The sequence below is a fragment of the Dromiciops gliroides genome, chromosome 4, assembly GCF_019393635.1.
Source record: "Dromiciops gliroides isolate mDroGli1 chromosome 4, mDroGli1.pri, whole genome shotgun sequence".
Classification (NCBI taxonomy): domain Eukaryota; kingdom Metazoa; phylum Chordata; class Mammalia; order Microbiotheria; family Microbiotheriidae; genus Dromiciops; species Dromiciops gliroides.
The window spans coordinates 213214603-213237471 of NC_057864.1; the positions used below are offsets into that span (position 1 = coordinate 213214603).

General features: G+C 38.8%; 1 protein-coding gene across 3 annotated transcripts in view; it reads left to right on the plus strand.

Annotated features, from left to right (window-relative positions):
* CCDC57 (coiled-coil domain containing 57) overlaps positions 1-22869 on the plus strand; it is a 221215-nt gene that overhangs the window by 116517 nt on the left and 81829 nt on the right. For all 3 annotated transcript variants that reach the window (XM_043962564.1, XM_043962563.1, XM_043962565.1), the window contains one exon: positions 4655-4855. In XM_043962564.1, the coding sequence (XP_043818499.1) occupies positions 4655-4855 (201 nt within the window). The remainder of the gene's footprint in view (positions 1-4654; positions 4856-22869) is intronic.

Here is a 22869-nt window from a genome sequence, read left to right on the forward strand (position 1 = left end):
GATGGTCTTCACCTCTTCTCCACTCCACTGTCTAATTTTCCTGAGAATATAATAAGCACATTGTTCATTACAGCTAAACATCTGGCATTCCTATTGTCTTCCTCCTTGCAAGACACCATGCAGTGGGTACGGGCAAAATAGCAGAGTATCAGGAAACAGTTCAGTGAATTCTCCCCCAAAACTCATCCAGACAGATCTAGAAAATGCTCTGGACTGAGTCCTGATGGGGAAATTAAAAAAAAAAAAAGTCATGTCATTTTTCTAACCCAAGTCAACATAGAAGTATTTCAGATCAGGAAGAGGCTGTGCACCAGTCCCATACCCATACGGGGCCACCCCTCCAGACCCCTAAAAGAGCACAACAACAGGAATGGGTGCCAACTAGCAGCTTCGTCTATCCAGTCCTAGATCACAGACAGATCCAGGGTGGGTTAAGGAAGGTACCTCTCCCTAGGGGTGTCAGTTCAAGGTAAGGAGGAATTGTGGGCCCTGGGTGGTGTACCTAGAGAGGAGCAAATTCAGAACTAAGCAGCAATTGTGTGACTTAGATCCCAGAAACAGAACAGGGTTTCAGTTCCAGCTTCAGCCCAGTCTGAAGCTTACAAAAGGGCAGCAATCAGACTTTATCCTACCACTTTGGAAACACTGAAAGCTTTCAGATCCCCAGCCTGAGCTGTCCTTGAGATCCAGGAATAACACAACACTCAGTACCCCCCAAGAAAGCAGTAATAGGACCAGCCAAGTCCTTCCCCTCAGAAGAGTGTAAAACCCAGCCCTATTTAACATCAAGTACAAAATTAGGAAATAGGCTGGAAGAATGAGCAAATAAAAAAATGTATCCCACCATAAAAAGCTGTAATGGTAACAAATATTCAAGATACAAACTCAGAAGACAATGACTCACAAAACATATACAAGGGGCAGCTAGATGGCGCAGTGGATAGAGCACTGGCCTTGGAGTCAGGAGTACCTGAGTTCAAATCCGGCCTCAGACACTTAACACTTACTAGCTGTGTGACCCTGGGCAAGTCACTTAATCCCAATTGCCTCACTTAAAAAAAAAAAACATATACAAGTAAAACCTTAGTGAAAAACATAGCTTGGAAACAAATTCAACTAAAATTCCTGGAAGAAATGAAGCAAGAGTTTAAAAAGAGGATTTCAAAATGTTTTTATCAATGAAATGAGGGCACTAAAGGGAGAAAAAAGGGCTATAGAAGAAAGAATTAGAAAAAGAAAAAAAATAGCTTGGCACTAGAGGTAGAAAATTTCCCCCTGAAAATGAGAATGGACCAAGTAGAAGGCAATGACTCCAAGAGATAATAATTTTTTTAAGTATTGTACTATTATTGTATTATTTTCCAGTTACATGTAAAGATAGTTTTCAGCATTTGTTTTCATAGAATTATTAGTTCCAAATTTTTCTCCTACCCTCACTTCCCTCCCCCCTCCACAAGACAGCAAGCAATCTGATATAGAATCAGAACACAAGGGAAAAATCTCAAAAAAGAAAAAAAGCAGCCCAGCATTCAGAATCCACAGTTCTTTTTTCTGGATGTGGAGAAATTTTCTATCATGAGTACTTTGAAATTGTTTTGGAGATAAGAAGAATTACTAAACCAAAATCAAAGCCTCAAGACAATAGAAGAAAATATAATGTATCTCATAGCAAAAATAACTTGGAAAACTGATTGAGGAGGAAACATTTAAGAATCATTGGACTTTCTGAATGCTATGATCAAAAACCAAAAATTAAAAATGGCTGGACATCATATTTCAAGAAATATTAGGGGCAGCTATGTGGTGCAGTAGATAGAGCACCGGCCCTGGAGTCAGGAGGGCCTGAGTTCAAATCTGGCCTCAGACACTTAACACTTACTAGCTGTGTGACCCTGGGCAAGTCACGTAACCCCAACTGCCTCACTAAAAAAAAAAAAAGAAAGAAAGAAATATTAAAGAAAGTTGTCTAGATCTCTTAGAACCAGAGGGCAAAGTGGAAAGAGAAGGAATCTACTGGTCACCTCCTTAAAGAAACCCCAAATTGAAAACTCCCAGGAAATTCATAGACAAAACCTATAGCTTCCAGGTCAAAGAAAAAAATTCCACAAATAGCCAAAAAGAGAATTAAAGTACTGAGGAGCCATAGTCAGAATCACACACAATTAAACGCCCATAACTGTAAAAGAGCAAAGAAGCCCATTTACAGCCTAGAATAACTTACCAGCAGGGGGCAGCTAGGTGGCACAGTGGGTAAAGCACCAGCCTTGGATTCAGGATGACCTCAATTCAAATCTGGCCTCAGACATTTGTCACTTACTAGCTGTGTGACCCTGGGCAAGTCACTTAACCCTCATTGCCCCACCCCTCCAAAAAATGAATAATTTACCAGCAAAACTAAGAATAATCCTACAGGGGGCGAAATGGGCTTTTAATTAAATAGAGAACTTTCAGACATTCCTGATGGAAAGATTAGGGCTGCATAGAAACTAAAGCTCAAACACAGGAGCCAAATTTAAAAGACAAATTTTAAGAGGTAAATATTCATGATAAAAACTAAACAAGGATAAACTTCTTACATTCAGTGATGAGGAGAGGATACATATGTCCCCTCTGAACCCTATCCATTAACAGAAGCCATAAAGGGGGTCTAATTAGACAAGTCCTAGAAGTGATTCTATTCTGTCTTGATGATCTTAAGAGAATAATGAAAAGAGAAGAGAAAAATAACCCACTAGGAGGGGGCTAAGGCAAAGGAAGTTTAGCAAAAAATAATCTCACATAATCAGGGTATACAAGTAGACATTTAAACAAACAGGAGATTGGGGAAGGTGATTTTCACCTGAAATGCTCACAAGAGAGAGGAATACATACATAGAGTTGGATACAGAAATACATTTCACTCAATAAAGAAATGGGGAGAAGGGAAAATTAGGAGGGTGGATTAAGGGAGGGATTAATTCTTAGCAAAACAAACTTACTAAGGGTGTATAAAAATATTTATAGCTCTTTATAAGGTGGCAAAGAATGGTAATCTGAGAGGATATCCATCAATTGGGGAATGAATGGCTAAACAAGTTATGGTATATAAATGTGATGGAATACCACTGTACTATAAGAAATGATAAAAGGGATGGTTTCAGACAAACCTAGGAAAACTTGTATGAACTGATACAGAGTGAGATGTCTGTGAGAACAATATATACAGTAACAATATGTTAAAGACAAACAATTTTGGACGAATTGGGAACTTTGATCAGAGTAATGACCAACCATGATTCTAAAAGACTAATAACGAAGCATGCTTCCTATCCCCTGACAGAGAGGTAAAAGACTCAGAATACAGAATAAGACATAAAGTCGTGTCACCCTGGACAAGTCATTTAACCTCTCTGTGCCTTAGTTTCCTTAGCTGTAAAAATGGGGATCATAATAGCATCTACCTCTCAGAATTGCTGTGAGGATCAAATGAGCTAATAATTATAAAACACTTAGCACAGTACCTGGCACATAGTAGAAGCTATATAAATGCTAGCTCGCTAGTGGTAATAGTAATAATAGTACTAGTCAATCTGGCCTCATGTATATTCCCACTAGCTCATGCTTTTTTTTTTTTTTTTAGTGAGGCAATTGGGGTTAAGTGACTTGCCCAGGGTCACACAGCTAGTAAGTATTAAGTGTCTGAGGCCAGATTTGAACTCAGGTACTCCTGACTTCAGGGCCAGTGCTCTATCCACTGCGCCATCTAGCTGCCCCCTAGCTCATGCTTTTTAAGTGAAACATTCATATACAATTATCAAGATGCTGATAATATAAATGAGGTCTTTAGTCTACATATTAAACTGAATTAAAAGGTCATTTATATAATATGCATTTGTCCAAAGAAGCCAGATCAGTTGTTGAGCCTCACAAATATCATATTATTATATTAAAGGACAAATTTAAGACAAATTTTTAAATGGGGCAAATGTATTCCTTTTTTTTCCTTTCCTTTTTTGTTTTGTTTTGTTTGTTTTGTTTTTGGCAGGGCAGTGAGGGTTAAGTGACTTGCCCAGGGTCACACAGCTAGTGTCAAGTGTCTGAGGTCAGATTTGAACTCAGGTCCTCCTGAATCCAGGGCTGTTGCTTTATCCACTGTACCACCTAGCTGCCCCTGGCAAGTATATTCCTAATGGCTTCTTTTTTGAAAAAGTCTGATTATAGAGAATAAAAAGCTAAAAATGTCAAAAAGAAATAAGTAATAATTCTATATTCATTTCCAGTGAGTGCTTTTTGCAAGTGACACTTTGATCTCTTCCCCACATGTCCTACCTCTCTTCTACCACATGATTTTTCTCTTATGGTTATTTGCCATTTATTTTATCTTTTACAATGCAGGGAAGATAGTACTGGACTTGAAGTTCGTTAGAAAGCCTAGATTCAAATCCCAACTTCTGCTTACTACTTGAGTGACCCTGGGAAAATCCCTTAACCTCTCTATGCTTCAATTTCTTCACTTGTTAAATATTGGATTAGAACTTTTAAGCTCTCTTCTAGTCAAATCTATGGTTATTCCTTCTTAGGTTATGTCCTTGATTTATGTTATCCCATATTTTCCTAATCCTTTCTGAAGCTGGGAGAGCTCCTTTAATAGTATCTTTCTGATTTGGAATCTTAGGTGCAACAGAAACCATTGGACATGGATGAATTCCAGAGTCAGCTTTCCAGTCAGCTAGATCAAGTACATTTAGAAATTTCAGGGATACAGGAACAGGTAATTAAGCTCAAGATGCATTTCAGTACAGCCAAGAAGGAGGCAGGGAAGACTTCTAACAAGAATCAACAACAAATCCCTGAGTCTTTGACACTTCGAAAAGAGGTGAGTAGGTTAATGCTCAATCTCCCAATTCTTTGCATAAGTTATTGATTATCTCCTTTTGGGACTAGTATGCTCTACTCACTGGCCTCTCTTTCATTTTCTCCATATAAGTTTTTCTACAAAATTTTGTTGCAGAAATAATATTCCTTACCAGACACTTTGACCATATTTTTCCTTTGCAGGGCCTCTCTCCTGTACTTCTCCCCTCTTCCAAGCCCAGAAGTCCATCGTCTGTCCCTTCCTTCCTTCCTTCTTTCCTTCCTTCCTTCCTTCCTTCCTTCCTTCCTGTAGATATTTTTGCACATGCTTAGTGAGTTTGTTTTGCCAAAAATTAATCCCTCCCTTAATATACCCTCCTAATTTTTCCTTCTCCCCATTTCCTTGTTGAGTGAAATATATTTCTATACCCAATTGTATGTATGTATGTATATATATGCACATGTATGTATTTTTCCCTCTTGTGAGCATTTAAAGTGAAAATTGCTCTTCCTCACTCTCCTCTCTTTGTTTATATGTCTACTTGTACACCCTTCTTTCCTCCCTCCTTTCTTCCATCCATCCATCCATACTGGGTCTCCCTATCTTACTCAAAATGCAACAACCACTCACAAACCTTGTCCTAATACTTATCTTCACAGGAGCTTTGACCTGTTTTGTTTCCAACCTGGGACATTTTGCCTTGTGGTTCTCTGCTCCCCAGGGCTCATTATTTTGATACCAGACTTGGTATGGGTACTCTATCAATTTTGTCCTTACTGCAGATCAGTACTGATCCCGAGCTTTCCACCAGCTTCAATCTCCCTAATAATAGAGAAGACATAGGATGTGCATCATGATGCTTGGCCTTTCAGTTCTTCAAAGACGCCCTTCAAATTTTGTATTATTTATAATGCACAAATTTTCCAGACTAGGCAAAAGCATGAGAATATTCACAAATTCATTATAAGAATTTACACATATAGTTACTTCAAGTGAGAGCTAAACTTCTCACCTTCCTAGTACAGAAATTTTAAAAAACTTTTTTTATACCTCACATAGTGCTTTGTTTTACAACTCTCTAATGTACTTACTGTATATTGTTTTGAATTTATTAAGCTACATGAAGACCGGATTCCAGATGTAATCAGACTAACACAGATCACACAGTACCATTGTCATTTCCCTTACTCTAGAAATAATAGTTTTGTTCCTCTTCAATGCATTTATCATTTAATATTATATATTATATTTACCTATGTATATGTTTTATCTCCCTGATAATTCATGGAGTCCTTCTGGTAGGCTTTGTGCCTTATATAAACTTCTCAGCACAGAGTAGGCACTGAATAAATGTTTGTTGATTTGAACTACTAACTTTAACAGTTTTAATATAGATTTTCAAGATTCTTTGTATCTCTAGAATCCCATCATATAATGGCTATTTTAACATTAATTTTGATGTACTGCAGGCCAGCACATGTTTCCTAAAGTGTAACAAGTAGATACTATGAGAGTTTGATATAATTATCCTATAAGAAAAATATTTAACTACTTTTGTAACAACTGCATTTTCAAAGGAATTCCAGTAATATCCTTTGACCACTAATGTATTGGGGGGTGGGGGGGGGAGAGAGAAGGGGAGAGAGTGATTAAGATTATTTATATCTTGGATATAAATACCTTTATCAGGGAAATTTGATATAAATCTTTTTCCTATTCAACCACTTCACTTTTTTTCATCTAAATAGTATTTTCCTTTTTTTCCAATTACATGTAAAGATAGTTTTCAACATTCATTTTTTGTAAGATTTTGAGTTCCAGATTTTTCTCTTTCCTTCCCTTGCCTCCCTCTACCCTAAGACAACAGGCAGTCTCATATAGGTTATACAATAGTCATATTAAACGTATTTCCACATTAGTCATGTTGTGAAAGAAAAACCAGAACAAAAGGGAAAAACCATGAGAAAGAAAAAAACAAGCAAAAATAGTTTGCTTCAGATTCCATAGATCTTTTCCTGGATGTGGAGAGCATTCTCCATCATGAGTCTCTTGGCATTGTCTTGGATCATCGTATTGCTGAGAAGATCCAAATCTATCACAGTTGATCATCACACAATGTTGTTGATACTGTGTACAATGTTCTCTTGGTTCTGCTCATTTCACTCAGCATCAATTCATGTAAGTCTTTCCAGGTTTTTCTGAAATCTGTCTGCTTATCATTTCTTATAGCACAATAATATTCCATTACATTCATATACCACAAATTGTTTAGCCATTCCCCAATTGATGGGCATCCCCTCAATTTCCAATTCTTTACCACCACAAAAAGAGCTGCTGTAAATATTTTTGTAAATGTGGGACCTTGTCCCTTTTTTATGATCTCTTTGGGGAAAAGACCTAATAGTGGTATTGCTGGGCCAGTCCCATATCCCTTTGGACATAGTTCCAAATTGCTTTACAGAATGGGTGGATCAGTTTACAACTCCACTAGCAATGTATTAGTATTCCAATTTTCCCACACCTCCAACATTTTTCGTTTTCTTTTTCTGTCATATTAACTCTGATACCTCAGAGTTATTTTGATTTGCATTTCTCTAATCAGTAGTGATTGAGAACATTTTTTCATATGACCATTTACCTTCTTATCCTAGCTAGGTACATTAATTTTGTTTGTGCAGAAGCTTTTCAATTTCATGTAATCACTTATTTCATCTTTTTTTTTATTAGTGCTATCCCATTTTTAATTAAAAATACATCACCTACACATAGCTGTGAGAGGCATATGGCAATTTTTATAGTATGATCTTTAATATTAAGGACATGTATTCATTTAGAATGTATTATGAGGCAATTTAGAATATTAGAATTAGAATCTCAATCAGATGTATTAAGAGGTAGTTTTTGTAGTATAAGCTTTAATATTAAGGACATGCATTCATTTACAATGTATTGTGAAGTGTGGTGCAAGTCTAAGCCTAATTTCTGCCAGACTGCTTTCTAGTTTTCCTAGCAGTTTTTTTATCAAGTAGAGAGTTCTTTTCCTAAGTGGTTTATATTTTCCAGTTTATCAAACGCCACATTATTGAATTCTGTTGTTTCACATTTTCCCCTTATTAAGTCTATTCTGTTGATATATCTCTGTCTCTCTCTCTCCCTATCTCTCAGTCAATCAATACCAGATGGTTTTGATGACTACTACTTTGTAATATAATTTTTTAAGTCTGGAAATGCTATTTCCTTTTCGCTTTTACTTCTTTTTTTTCTTTCTTTCTTTCTTTTTTTTTTAGTGAGGCAATTGGGGTTAAGTGACTTGCCTATGGTCACACAGCTAGTAAGTATTAAGTGTCTGAAGCCAGATTTGAACTCAGGTACTCCTGACTCCAAGGCCAGTGCTCTATCCACTATGCCATCTAGCTGCCCCCGCTTTTACTTCTTTTCATCATTTCCCTTGATAGGATAGATCTTTTGTTTTCAAAATGAATTTTGTTATTATTTTATCAAGTTCTATAAAGTATCCCTTTGATAATTTGGGTGGCACGGCAATGAAAGTGTTAATTCAATTTTTTGTTTGTTTGTTTGGTTTTTGTTTTGTTTTGTTTTGTCTGTTTGTTTTTGTGGGGCGATGAAGGTTAAGTGACTTGCCCAGGGTCACATAGCTAGTAAGTGTCAAATGTCTGAGGCTGGATTTGAATTAAATTTTGTTAGTACTTTCATTTTTATTTTATTGTCTTAGCCCGGCTATAAGCACTGGATATTCCTGCTGCTATATAAGTTATGTTGGGATATTAGCTTTCAGAGAGGAGATATAGATATAAATATAGATATAGATATAGATATAGATATAGATATAGATATAGATATAGATATAGATATAGATATAGATATAGATATAATTGACCTATATTTAAATGTAAACTTTTTGTTTAGTCCTTTATTATTTTTCTTTCATGTTTACCTTATTATTTCTCTCTTAACTCCTGTGTTTGAGCTTTAAAGTTTCTACATATCCCTAGGCTTTTTATTAGAAATGCTTAGGGGCAGCTAGGTGGCGCAGTGGATAGACTACCGGCCCTGGAGTCAGGAGTATCTGAGTTCAAATCCAGCCTCAGACACTTGACACTTACTAGCCGTGTGACCCTGGGCAAGTCACTTATCCCCAATTGCCTCACTAAAAAAAAAAAAAAGAAATGCTTAGAAGGGGGGCAGCTAGGTGGCACAGTGGATAAAGCACCGGCCTTGGATTCAGGAAGACCTGAGTTCAAATCCAGCCTCAGACACTTGACACTTACTAGCTATGTGACCCTGGGCAAGTCACTTAACCTCATTGCCCCACCAAAAAAAAAAAAAAAAGAAAAGATAAGAAAAGAAATGCTTAGAAGTCGTCTAATTAATTAAAGATGTATTTTTTTTTACCCTTTAAGATTATACTCACTTTTTCTGGGGAACTTATTCTTGGGTTTAAGCTTAAATCCTTTGCCTTCTGGAATATTGTATTCTGACCTCTCTGCTCCTTTGTAGTGGTGGGTGCTAAATTGTGTGTGGTCCTGACTGTGTCTTTTGTGGGTACTTGAATTCTTTCTGGGTTTGTACAGTATTTTTTCATTGATCTAGGCACTCTGAATTTTGGCTAAAATGTTTCTAGAGTTTTCATTTGGGAGTTTCTTTAAGGAGGTGAGTAGTAGATGCTTTCTATTTCTGCTTTGCCCTCTGGTTTTATAGCAGATCTAAATAATTTTCTTTTTTATTTGGTTTTATTTTATTTTCAATTCCAAGGTTTATATCTTCTCTCTCATCCCGTGCATGCTGAAAAGGCAAGAAAAATCAAACCCAATACAAATTTGTTAGTTCATGTAAAAAAATTTCCATAGCCCTGTCCAAGGAAGGAGGGAGGGAGAAAGATAGGAAGGAAGGAAGGAAGGGAGAAAGGGAGGGAGGGAGGAAGGAAAAAAGATGTTTAATCTGCAGTCTTATCTAATTAGTTCTCTATCTGGAGGTGGATAGAATGTTTTATCTTGAATTCTCTGGAATTGTGGTTGGTCATTGTCTTAATCAGAGTTCTTAAGTCTTTCAAAGTTGATTATCTTTACAATATTGTTGTATAAATTGTTTTCTTGGTTGTGGTCACATTTGTATTAGTTCATATAAGTCTTTGCAGGTTTTTCTGAAACCATTCCATTCAACATTTCTTATAACCCAATAGTATCTCATCACATTCATATACCGTAACTTTTCCCCAAATGACAGGTATCCCCTCAGTTTCTAATTCTTATGTTGTTGTTCATTATGTTTTTTTCTAACTCTTGGGGTTTTTCCTGGAAAGGATACTGGAGTGGTTTGCTATTTCCTTCTCCAATGAATTAAGGCAAATGGAGATTGTGATTTGCTCAGGGTCACACAGCTAGTAAGTGTCTGAGGCCACATTCGAACTTAGGTCTTCCTGACTCCAAGCCCAGCAGTCCATCTACCGAACTACCTGCTTGCCTAATTCCTTGCTATCACAAAAATAGCTTCTACAAATATTTTCATACATATGGATCCTTTTCCTCTTTCTTTGATCTCTTTGGGGCATAGAACTAGTAGTGATATCACTGAGTTAAAGGGTATACACAATTTAACAGCTTTGGGGGCATAGTTCTCAATTGCTTTCCAGAATAAGTTAAACAAGTTCACAGCTTTACCAATAGTCTATTAAAGTCCCACAGCCAGTCCAGCATTTGTCATTTTCTTTTTTTTAATCAACTTAGCCAATTTGCTAGGTGTGAGATGGTACCTCAGAGTTGTTTTAATTTGCATTTCTCTAATTATTATTATTAAATATTAAATATTAGAGTATTTTTCATATCATGTCTGTCTCTATATCCTTTTTATGCTTCTTTTCCCTATAAGACAATGTAAGTGAGAAGAGGTTCTAAAGAGATGTCTTTATGTATCTCAGTCAATCAATGATCATTTATTAAGTGCCTACTATTAATCAAACACTGTGCTAAATGCTGGAGATACAAAAAAGAGGAAAAAGAGAGTCCCTGCCCTCAAGGAGTTTATAGTCTAATGGGGAGAGAAACGTGCAAACAAATATATACAAAGCAAGTTATGTGTAAGATAATTAGGAAATAATTAACAGAGAGAAGGCATTAGAATTAAGAATGGTGAAGAAAGACTACCTGTAAAACATGGTAATTTAGTTGAGATTTACAGGAAACCTGATGAATCTTGATGAAGTCAAAGAAAAATTTTTATAAAGACCTGGAGACTCTTATCATCAATGTGACGAAAGAGGACAAGCTTATAATTCTAAGTGACTTTAACACAGGGAGTCTTTGGGAGAAATTAGAATTGGAAGTACAACAAAACATCATGGATGTTGATGTTACCCTTGCAGCAAGCACTGGCATTTAATAGACTGTCATTGTAAGGAGAAGAGAGAGGATGGGAGAGTGATGAAGGTGATGTGTGTTGCACTGTAGGACTGATCAGAGACTCATCATTTCCAAACTAAACATCAGCATTCAACAAAAGTGGTGGCCCCAAGGCAAGATGGCTATCAGGAGACTCAAATTTGACATATTAGAGCACTTGTTTGAGCATGAACAGTTTATTCCTGGCTTGGAGGGAAAGCTGAATCAGCACATAGTTAGCAACAGTAGAGTAAAAAAGGAGTGGGCAGTTTTCAGAGATTTGGTGTACAGGACCGACCACATTTGCCCATCTGGGCCAGAACACTTGCAAACATTGGGATTGTTTTGATGAAAATTATGGGGAAATTCAGAAGCTACTAAATGAAAAATGATGACTCCACTGGGTTTACCAGCAAGACACCTCATTCATCTCTAAAGAATAGTATTTGATTCCATCAAAAGCAAAGTTCAAGCAAAGCTGAGAGAGATGCAGGATTCTTGGCTCAGTAAGAAGGCAGATGAAACAGTTTTATGCTGATAGCAACAATCCAAATCATTTCTACAATGCCCTGAAAACTACTTTTGGGCCAAAGACCTCTGGTGCATCTCAACTATTCAGTGCTGATGGAGCTACACTGATCAATAATAAAGAGAGGATCCTGGAGAGATAGACTGAACACTTCCATAGTGTTCTCAAAAGACTATCATCAATCAATGCTGAAGCCATTGACTGTATACCTCATGTTGAAGTCAGTCCCTTTCTAGCTCAACTTCCAACTGAAGAAGAAATATTGAATGCCATTAGGCTCCTCTCATGTGCCAAAACACCTGGCACTGATTCTATCCCAGCAGAGATCTACAAGGCAGGGGTTCCACTGCTCATACAAAAGCTGACTGGAATCTTCTGGGTTATATGGCAAGGGAAGGTTATCCCCTAGTAGATCAAAGATGTCTCCATTGATAGACATCTCTATAAAGGAAAAGGAAATGGTTAGTCCTGTGAAAATCACAGGAGTTGGGGGGGGGTCTCTCTTTTAGTCATTTCTGGCAAGAGTCTTGCCATAGTCTTCCTTAATCAACTGATCCTTCACCTAGGAAATTGTCATCTACCTGAGAGTCATTGTGGCTTCAGAAAGAGTTGGGGAAGGGTCGACATAGTGTGTGCTGCCTGACAACTCCAGGAGAAATGCCAGGAGCAGAACAGAGGTCTATATACAGTGTTCATCAACCTGACCAAGGTCTTCGATGCTGTCAGTTGTGAGGGCTTGTGGAAGATCATGGAAAATTTGGTTGCCTGAAGAAGTCCATCAGTATTGTATTCCAGTTTCATGACAACATGCTTGCATAGGTTCTGGATAAAGAACAATACTTTCACTCTTAACTAGTCACTAATGAAGTGAAGCTTGCTCCCATGCTTTTTAGCATTATGTTTTCCATGATGTTGTCAGATGCCTTCAACAGGGATGAAAACAACATCAAGGTCAGCTAATACTGCACTGATGGTAAACTATTTAACTTGAAAAGGCTACAAGCCAAGGCTAAAGTCTAGGGATAGTTGGTGCACAACATTTTGTTTACAGATAATTATGCACTCAATACAACCTCTGATGCTTAGATGAAACAGAATATTGATTAGATCTCTGCCACTTGTACTAATCTGGCCTAACAATCAACACCAAGAAAACAAGTTGTCCACCAACCAGCACCACATCATAACACTGCAAATGGTATATAGCAAATGGAGAAATTCTGAATGCTGTGGATGCCAAATGCAAATCTGTGCCTATACCTCTTGTAGTAAATAAATGAATCGAAGAATCCAACAGGGATTTTATTTTTATTTTTCTGTGGGGCAGTGAGGGTTAAGTGACTTGCCCAGGGTCACACAGCTAGTAAGGGTCAAGTGTCTGAGGTCGAATTTGAATTCAGGTCCTCCTGAATCCAGGGCCAGTGCTTTATCCACTGCGCCACCTAGCTGCCCTGAACAGGGATTTTTAATAGCTCATTTTTTCAAAGTGAGATGATCTTCCTGAAGAATTACCTCTACTCTGTGTAATTAGTGAAACTCTAATTGATGCTCTTAATTTCTCCTTGCCTTTCACTAGGGGGCAGTGTGCATTTGCTCATTGTCACCATACCCTCCACAGAGAATGAAGTCTTGTTATTAACTTTCAATAACCTGGAACTAAGGAAATGATGTTAAAATTTAATGTCATAATGAAATACTGTTTAGTATTATTAGGTGGCTGACTTTTGCATTTTATTTGATGTTTGATTTTATTTATTTTCTTAGTATCTTAATGACTTTTCTTTGGAAGCAAGGTTCTTTGCTATATCAGCTTTTTCTTCAGAAACAGAAACTTTAAGGAATAAACCTTTATGGTTCAATTGAAAGATTATCTATACAAACCAACCAATTTGTCTTTACCATCCAAGATTTCAAGAAGAAAACTCCGGGGCAGCTAGGTGGTGCAGTGGATAAAGCACTGGCCCTGGATTCAGGAGGACCTGAGTTCAAATCCAGCCTCAGATACTTGACACTAGCTGTGTGACCCTGGGCAAGTCACTTAACCCCAAATGCCTCATTAAAAAGAAGAAGAAGAAGAAGAAAACTCCAAAGTAGATGTCTGCCTAGAAAGAGCAAAGGGCTCTCAGTTCCTGTCAGATTTTGGAGGAACAAATATATAGGGCTAAACTTTTTCCAACTATATAGTCTCCTGGTTTGTCATATATAGTATTGTTGTTGGGTTTAGGTTTTGGTTTTTGGCGGGGTAATGAAGGTTAAGTGATTTGCCCAGGGTCACATAGCTAGTTAAGTGTTAAGTTTATGAGACCAGATTTGAACTCAGGTCCTCCTGAATCCAGGGCCAGTGCTTTTATCCACTATGCCACCTAGCTGCCACCTGTCACATATAGTATTAATTCTCCCTGTTGGATTCAGCAACTCAGATTATTTATTTACTACAAGAGGTATAGGCACATATTTGCATTTGCTTTCCTGACTGGGTTATAGAATGTCAGAAATGGGAGGAATTTTTGAGATCTGGAACCCCTCATTTTAGGATAAGAAAATAGGCCTGAAGAAATCATGACTTACCCAAGCTCACATAGCAAGTTCAAGATGTAGTCATATAAGCTTTGGAATTATTCTACCAACCCAACATTCACTAGCACAGATAGCTGCATCTCCCACTAAAGGTTCTAGAGCTAACCCTAAGGAGTAATAGGACTTTCTCTCATACTATCAGCTCAAGCCTCCATTCTGGTGTCTTCCACCCAATATCAATTGTCAGTAATAGTTAATATCACCTCCATACCATTAATATTGTTGATTAGAGCCTCAGTGTCAATTTAACCAAGTAATATCTATTAACTTTTACAAAGGGATACTTACTGAGAAGCTATAGCAAAAGCAGAATTCTACTCCTTTATCATCTTAGTCCTTGGGGAAAATGGGCTTAAACTTAAAGTGGTTGCTACAAAGCCTTCATCTCAACAAGTTTGTTTCCAGATGTAGTGTAGTCGAGGTCACTTCTTTGTCTGAAAGACATAGCATCTCACCTGCATTTGATCCACTGCTTATCTAGGTTCTGTAAATTTTTCGTTGGAGCTAAACTACTTACCCAGTAAGTCAAACTCTGATGTGGAATCTAGTTCTTAGATGTTTTGAGCTCTCAGAAAGCCTGTAGTAAAGGAAAGAAAATACAAACAGGAGGCAGCCTTGTCCCAGACAGTCTTGTTTAGGAGGTCATGTGCTGGACCAGGGAGGTTGAAGGAAGGAAGATACCACCTCTTCTACTATCTGTCTGGAACTAATAAAATGATACTTAGACTTCCTGGCCAGCAGGAATGAAAGAGTTTTCTCCATTGGGATCTTTTTATATACTCTCAGTTCAGCTCACCAGTCAACCAAAAGGCTACTCTTTACAACACAGCAGCTAGACATGAGCCAGTCACAAAGTACCTTCCAGTACTCTGTAATAGAGATTCAGGTCCCACCAGGCCATGTCATCGTGAACTTCTAGAAGCAGGCTCACCAAATGTGTATACTTCCAGGACCATCAGTCAGTTGGTTGTGCCAGGTACAGTGCCGAGGATACAAAGAAAGGCCAAAAAAATACTCTCAAGGAGATCACAATTTAATGGGGGAGACAAAATCGCAAAGAGCTATATACCAACAAGCTATATGCAGGAGAAATAGGAAATAATCCACAGAGGGAAGACACCAGAACTAAGAGGGACTGGGAAAGGCTTCTTATAGAAAGTGAAATTTTAGCTAGGACTTGGAGGAAGCCAGAGAAGCAAGTAGGTGGAAATAATGAGGGAGAACATTCCAGTGAAAAAGCTCAGAGCTAAAAGAGAGAATGTAGGGGGATAACATGGACATACCTGAACTTTAGGAAAATTGCTTTGGTGACTGAAGGATGGACTGGAGTAGGGAAAGACTTGTGACAGCCAGACCAAGCAACAGACTGCTGCAGTAGTCCAGACTTGAAGAGATGAGGACTATATCAAGGAGTGTCAATATTATTATCAGAGGAGAGAAGGGAGAATATATGAGAAATGTTGCAAAGATGAAATCAACAGGCATTAGTTACAGATTGGTTATGGGGGTGAGAGAGAGGGGAGTCTAGGACAACTCCTAGGTTGTGAGCCTGAGGGACTAGGAGGATGCTGTTGCCCCCTATAATAATAGGGAAAATAGGAGGAGGAGGGTTTGAGGAGAAAGGTAATAAGTTTAGTTTGGAGCATGATGAGTTTAAGAAGATGTCTATGGGACGTTCAATTTGAGATGTCTCAAAGGCAGTTGGAGATGCAAGACTGGAGGTCAGCAAAGAGTTTGGGACAGCATGGGTAGATTTGAGAAACATCATAGAGATGGTAATTAAACTCAGGGGAGCTGATGAGATTACCAAATGAAATAGCAGGGAGAAGAGACGAGAACATAGGACAGAATCTTGAGGGACAGCTTGGGTTAGAGGGAGTGACCTGGATGAAGATTCAGCAAAGAATACTGAGAAGGAAAGTTCAGATAGGTAGGTAGTGTCCCAAAAAACCTAGAGAGAAAAGGATTATCAACGAGGAGAGGGTGATTGGCTGTGTCAGAATCTTCAAAGGGGTCAAGAAGGATAAGGATTAAGAAAAGGCCATTGGTTTTGGCAGTTAGGAGATTTTTGCTAACTTTGGAGAGGACATTTTTGGTTGAATGATGTGTTCAGAAGCCACATATTAGTGAGTTAAGAAGAGCGTGAGAGGAAGTGGTGGCACCTATTGTAGATGGCCTTCCTAAAGAGTTGAGCCACAAAATGCAGACAAGATATGGAACAAAAGTTATCAGTGATGGATGGATCAAGTTAGGCTTTTTCAAGGATGGAGGAGCATGGGCATGTGTGTAGGAAGTAGGGAAGCAGCCAGTAGACAGAGATTGAAGTTATGTGAAAGAGTGGGGATGATAGTGTGGGCAGTCTACTGGAAGAGATGGGAATTAAATGTTTATTAAACACTTACTATATGCCAGATACTCACATAAGTGCTGGGAACACACACACACACAAAAAAGATGAAAGACAGTCAGTCCCTGCACTTGAGGAGCTTAAAATCTAATGGGGAGGGTGGGGCAGGTACGTGGCCCAGTGGATAAAACACCAGCCCTGGATTCAGGAGGACCTGAGTTCAAATTTGGACTCAGACACTTGACACTCACTAGCTGTATGGCAAGTCACTTAACCCCCATTGCCCTGCAAAACAAACAAACAAACAAAAATCTAATGGGGAAGAGGGAGAAAATATGATGGAAACAAATATATAGAAAGCAAGCTAAGGATGGAATAGGATCACTTGTGCAGGTAGATGGCTTTGCCTTGGCAAGAAGGGCCACCTTTTCATGTGAGACAGGAGTAAAGGAGAAATCTGAGTGGTATGAGGTGAAGAGGAGGGGAGAAGAAGGAGCTCTCTGCAAATGGCCTCAATTTTTTCGGTAAAATTGAGGCAGGGTTTTCAGCTGAGAGGATGGGGGGAAGTGGAGCCATGTCAGGTTTGAGGAGGAATGAAAAGGTTTAGAAGGGACATTACATGGAGTGGGATTGCAAACTTATCAGGAAGATGGAGAAGGACTGCCTTGCAGCAGTGACGGCCCAGTTGAGGTTATGTCACATAAACTTGCAGTAAATTCATTCAGAATAGTTGTGTGATTCTCTCCACCTTCATTCAGCAGCACATGTATGAAGGAAGGTAGTGAAATCTGAGGCTTGTCAGGGCACAATCAATGATATCATAAGGAGATAAATGACTTGAGAATAGGACAGAGTAGAGTTGAACTGGGTTTCCCTTGAGCCTCAAAAAAAGTCTATTTTATTTGAAGATCAGCATTCAAGGAAACCACTATATCAGACAAAGCAGCTTCTCTGAACAGGTGGCTTGGGAGAGAACTGATGTATTGAGGTACTGGAGGTGATGGTGTGTACAAAGAACAAGGTTTGGTATTGGTACGTCGAGGGATAGGTGGAAATTCAATAGATTGTGATCAGATAAGGGAATTTCAGAGTTCATGAACATGGTACATTTCTGTGTGATGAAAATATCAAGTCTTTTAATGACCAATTTCCTTTTACAAAGGCAAATTTAGACCACCATTCAGGTCTCCTGACTGAATCTCTTCCAAAGAAACTTTGTCCCCAAATACTCAAGCCTGAGCCATTGATATTTGCTTTTCTTACCAAGCATTTGAAATGAATCTTGAAAGAAATGAAATGTCTCAACAGGTGGGGATTGGGGGCAAGTCTTATGAGTTTCATTAGACATACTAGAAGGACTGTTTTCCTTTCCTAGTGTCTATGGTATTAGGGATGGAGAATATTTTTTAATCCTTAAACTTCTCAGTTTGCTGAGATTTTCAAGATCTCATTAACATGATTAATTCTTTATTAACAAAAACAATATAGTAAAGATTCTAATAGCCTGTAATTTCAGACTCTATCAAGTTTTTTTCACTTTTTGAAGATCCTGGTCTTTTCAACAAAATTTGTCTCATATTTTGTGTTAAAGGCAGCAAACAATTGCTAATAATAGCTAGCATTTATATATCGCACTTTTAGGTGTACAAAGCAGATTATAAATATTATTTTGTTTTTTCCTCACAAAACTGTTGACGGTAGATGTTCTTATTATCTTCGTTTTATGGATGGGTAATTGAGGCAGACAGAGGTTAAGTGACTCCCAGGTTCACACAGTCTTAAGACCTGATTTGAACTTAGGTCTTTCTGAATCCAGCAATTCCAGTGTGCTTTTTCATCTGTTCTACCTCAATTCATGACTTCATAGCCTAAGAAAATCTGGCTCGTCAAATTGACCTTTGTTGGCAAAATCTTGACAAATTTCTTTTGGTTCTTGTTAACTCTTCCTGATACATTTCAATTCAACAAACATTAAGCATCTATTAATATACAAGGGATTCTTCTAGACATTCGGAGATATAAAGATGGATAAGAGGGCAACTAGATAGCACAGTGGATAAAGCACTGGCCTTGGATTCAGGAGGACCTGAGTTCAAATCCAGCCTCAGACACTTGACACTTAACTAGCTGTGTGACCCTGGGCAAGTCACTTAACCTTTATTGCCCTGCAAAAAAAAAAAAAAAAAGATGGATAAGAGAGTAGTCCTTTCCCTCGAGGAGTTTATGAATGTAAAATATAATGGGCTTTTTGTCAAGCCCAAAGGCCCCAACCAGAGGAGATTAATTTAGACTGATTGAACTAAGTGAGACTGACTGACTCTGCTGATTAACTCACTTAAAGTTGAGTTGATTAAAACCACACATGCCTGACTCCCAAGAGGGAGTGTTCTCAGAGGCTGTGGACTATGACATCAACAGGAGACCACCCTCAACCAATCAGTTTGAAGGAGGGAGACTGGAAGTAAGAAGTAAGACTGGCTCCCTGGCTCAGGCCCTTTTCATTCTGAACCTTGGGTTGGTGGCTGAGGGAAGGAGCAGGAGGAGTTCAGTCTGAACCCCAGGATAGAAAAGTTTTCTTTCTCAATTTCCTAAACTCCATGTGTTCTCTCTTTACTAACCCCTAATATACTTTAATAAATGCTTAATGCCTAATTTATTGCTGAAGCTTCTAAGTAAATCCTAGCTAGTTTACACACACACACACACACACACACACACACACACACTGGGGGCAGAAAAAGGCAACCACACATTGGCTTTTAAACGTCACATAATCTAGTAGGTAATGGGATTATACAACATGTACATAAGTAATCATGATACAGATCATAAAATAATAAAATGCACAAGAGAGTTCAGATTATGGCCTGAAAATTTGAGAAGGAAGACATTGTCCACTTCTAGCTTGACAATCATAGAAGGCTTCATGGACAAGGTGGCACCTGAGCTGAACTGTGAAGGAAGTAGAGGATATCAACAAGGAGGATGTAGGGGTGGTCCATTTCAGAGATGTGAAAATACACCAAAGTGGAGAAAGGGCAAAAGGAACAGAAGACGGACAGATGGGGGCATCCCCAAAGTTCTTGTCCTCTCCCCTGCTCCCTGTCCCCATCTTCTTATAGGAAATAAGCCTCTTTCAGAGTCATTAGGCATTTCAAGAGAAATTTCTCCAGCATCTTTTTTTGTACCTCTCGTATCTCCATTGAATGAATGAATGACAAAGCATTTATCACATACTTTTTGTGTATTAAACTCTGGGAATACAGATCAAAAAGCAAGACAGTCTCTACTTTTCACACACTCTATGTTGGAGGGATGCCTTCAGTGACTAGCTATTCCAGCCAGGCTGTGGGTAGCATAGAGTAGAGCAAGAAAAGGTGGGGGGGGGGGGGGAGTGGGGGTTGGGGGGGGTAATTACTAAAGCCTGAGCCAACTTGTTCCTAGAACAAGAACTTGATCCCTTCTGTGATTTACAGCTAACTCTGTTTCAGGGATTGATCCTATTTATAACTTTTTCTTAATCTTGCCAAAGAAACCTTTTCTTCCTAGGCCTTGTCCACTGACCCTTGCCCTATCATGTAGCAACCCCATGAGTAATTCTTCTTTGTGTATGTAAAGGGTAAGTGGTTTTTAAAGTAATTACCTTGGGGGTGGAGGATTGCGCACAAGAGCAAGTTTAACAGGTTAAGCCCACAATTGGGAAATGAACCAAGATACTGTGAATTCTGGAGCTCCTGGAAGTCTGCTTAGGAATTCAGACCATATCCATAGCTCCAACTTTTTAGCTAGTTTCAGCAGGTATATGCTTTATTTTCCTAATAATATTTTCAGTTTCTTGAGGACGAGGATCAAGTTCCTTTCCCTTTTTTTTTTTTAATTCTAACTGCTCTCATGAATAAAGTACTGTTTATAAGAAGCACTTAAAACTGACCTTTGCTATAACTGGTCAAACCTGACAGCATTCTAGATAACAACTAATGTCTGGCTCCTCATAGTATAAAGCTAAAGATCCTAGCCATTGAGGCAGAAACTCAGTATCTGTCTGACAAACACTGTTGGGAAAACTGGAAAGCGGTCTGGCCATAGACCTGCATCTCATACAAACTGTGTACCAAGACAAGCTCCAAAAGGGCACACGATTTAGACAAAGAGGGATATCATAACAAATAAGAGGAGCATGAAAGTACCTTTCAGATCTAGGGATAGTGGAAGCGTTTGTGACCAAACAAAAGATCGAGAGGTTCATGACAGGTCGGATAGAAAATTTTGATTGCATAATTACATCAAATTATTTACAATCAAAATCAATTCAACTAAACTTAGAAGAAAAGCAGGAAATTGTGGGGGGGGGGGGTGCGATAAGTTTCCCTGATAAAATCTCTACAAGGAACTGATTCAAATTTATTGAGACATCCCTCCCCACACCCCCACCCCCACCCCATTGATAAATGGTCAAAGGATATGCACAGGCAGTTTTCAGAGGAAGAAATCCTTTTGATTTTAACACTTTGGATAAAGAACAATGAAGTATAGTAGAAAGAGGACAGACCTAGAGTCAGAAGAGCTGGTTCAATGACTGGTTCTTCCACTTAAGTAACTGTGTGGCCTTAGGCAAGTCACTTGATCTCTCTGAGACTCAGTTCTTTCATCTGTAAAGTGGAGATAATGCTTGCATAACCTACCTTGTAGAGTTGTTGGAAAGATAAAATTTTAAACTGTAGTGAAAGAGCTTTGAAACTCTAAAGTTTTATGTAAATATGTCTAACTGTACCAAGACCGGGAGGAGAGGGGAGTTGTATGATTGAAGAGGAGTGCTGTCTCCTTCCTTTCTCTGGCCTCCACCCTTATATTGCTCCTTTCTGGTATTCCCAAGGGGATGATTTTTTCCCTTCTAGGGTAGCTTGGGGTTCATTGTACAGGTCACTGGAGAGACAAATAGAGGGAAATTTGCCCGAAGCCGTTTTCTACTTCATAAAACTTCCTCCTATCAGAACACTGCTAACCCATTTGTATCTGGGAATGAGTGAATTCATTTTGGGGGAGGTCTAATAATATGTATCAATAAATCTCTTCCATTTGACTAGAGCCTCAAGCTTGGAAAACTCCATGATTAGTAAGAAAATTTTCCCTTCTCTGTATGTCCTTTGGTAACCATAGCCTCGTCTTCAGCTACTTTCATTTCCCTCATCAGTACATATAATGAATTATATCTTAGCAAAAGCAATTTCTTTTTATATCACTTAGGAAATAATGGAAAACAAATAGACTGGGGCAGCTAGGTGGCGCAGTTGATTGAGCACTGGTCCTGGATTCAGGAGGACCTGAATTCAAATCTGGCCTCAGCCATTTGACACTTACTAGCTGTGTGACCCTGGGCAAGTCACTTAACCCCAGTTGCCTCACTAGGAAAGAAAGAAAGAAAGAAATTAGGAAAACAAATAGACAAGCAGCATGGCAATAGTGAAGGGGGTGCACTGGGTTTGTGTGAGGGAAAAATCCATCCTCTTCTCAGTAATTCTCAGGAACTCAGCAGCGAAGTGACAAAGGCTTTATTTCCTTCTCATGAGAAGGAGGCACCCTAGTGTGCAGCTAGTGGGTGCCCAGAAAGGAGGCTCACAGGCCCTGTTTTATACCCTAGTCCCTATTCCCTAATGCAGATAGACCCTCCCCTTTTTCATCTGGTGAGGTTACAATCTCTGCGCAAAAACTAGCTAATCAGAACGCAGTATTCCCACCCCTCTTCCTTGTATGGGCATAACTCAGGAGTGGACCTTATACTTCCTTATAGGGACACAACTCTGGTGCAGACCAAATTGAGACCAGGGCTCCTTGAACCATGTGACCTTACTAACCTGAGGGGGAGGAGGGGATCTGAGACCTTTGTCCTACAAACAGGTCAGGGGGACTATGACCATTGTTATATCCACATTGAGAGGAGACAACTACCCATTTCTCACAGTTTGGAATCAGAAAGATGCAGATTCAAATCTCACTTCAGACAATGACCAGCTATATGGTCCTGGCCAGATCACTTAATTTCTCTATTCTGAATTTCCTCATCTATAAAGTAAAGGAGTTGAACTCCTTGGCCTGTGAGGTCCCTTCCAGCTCTAGATCCTGTGATCCTCTATTCTAAAAAACAAGGAATGGGATAAAAACTCAACAGAAGAACTAGGCGGAGTTAATA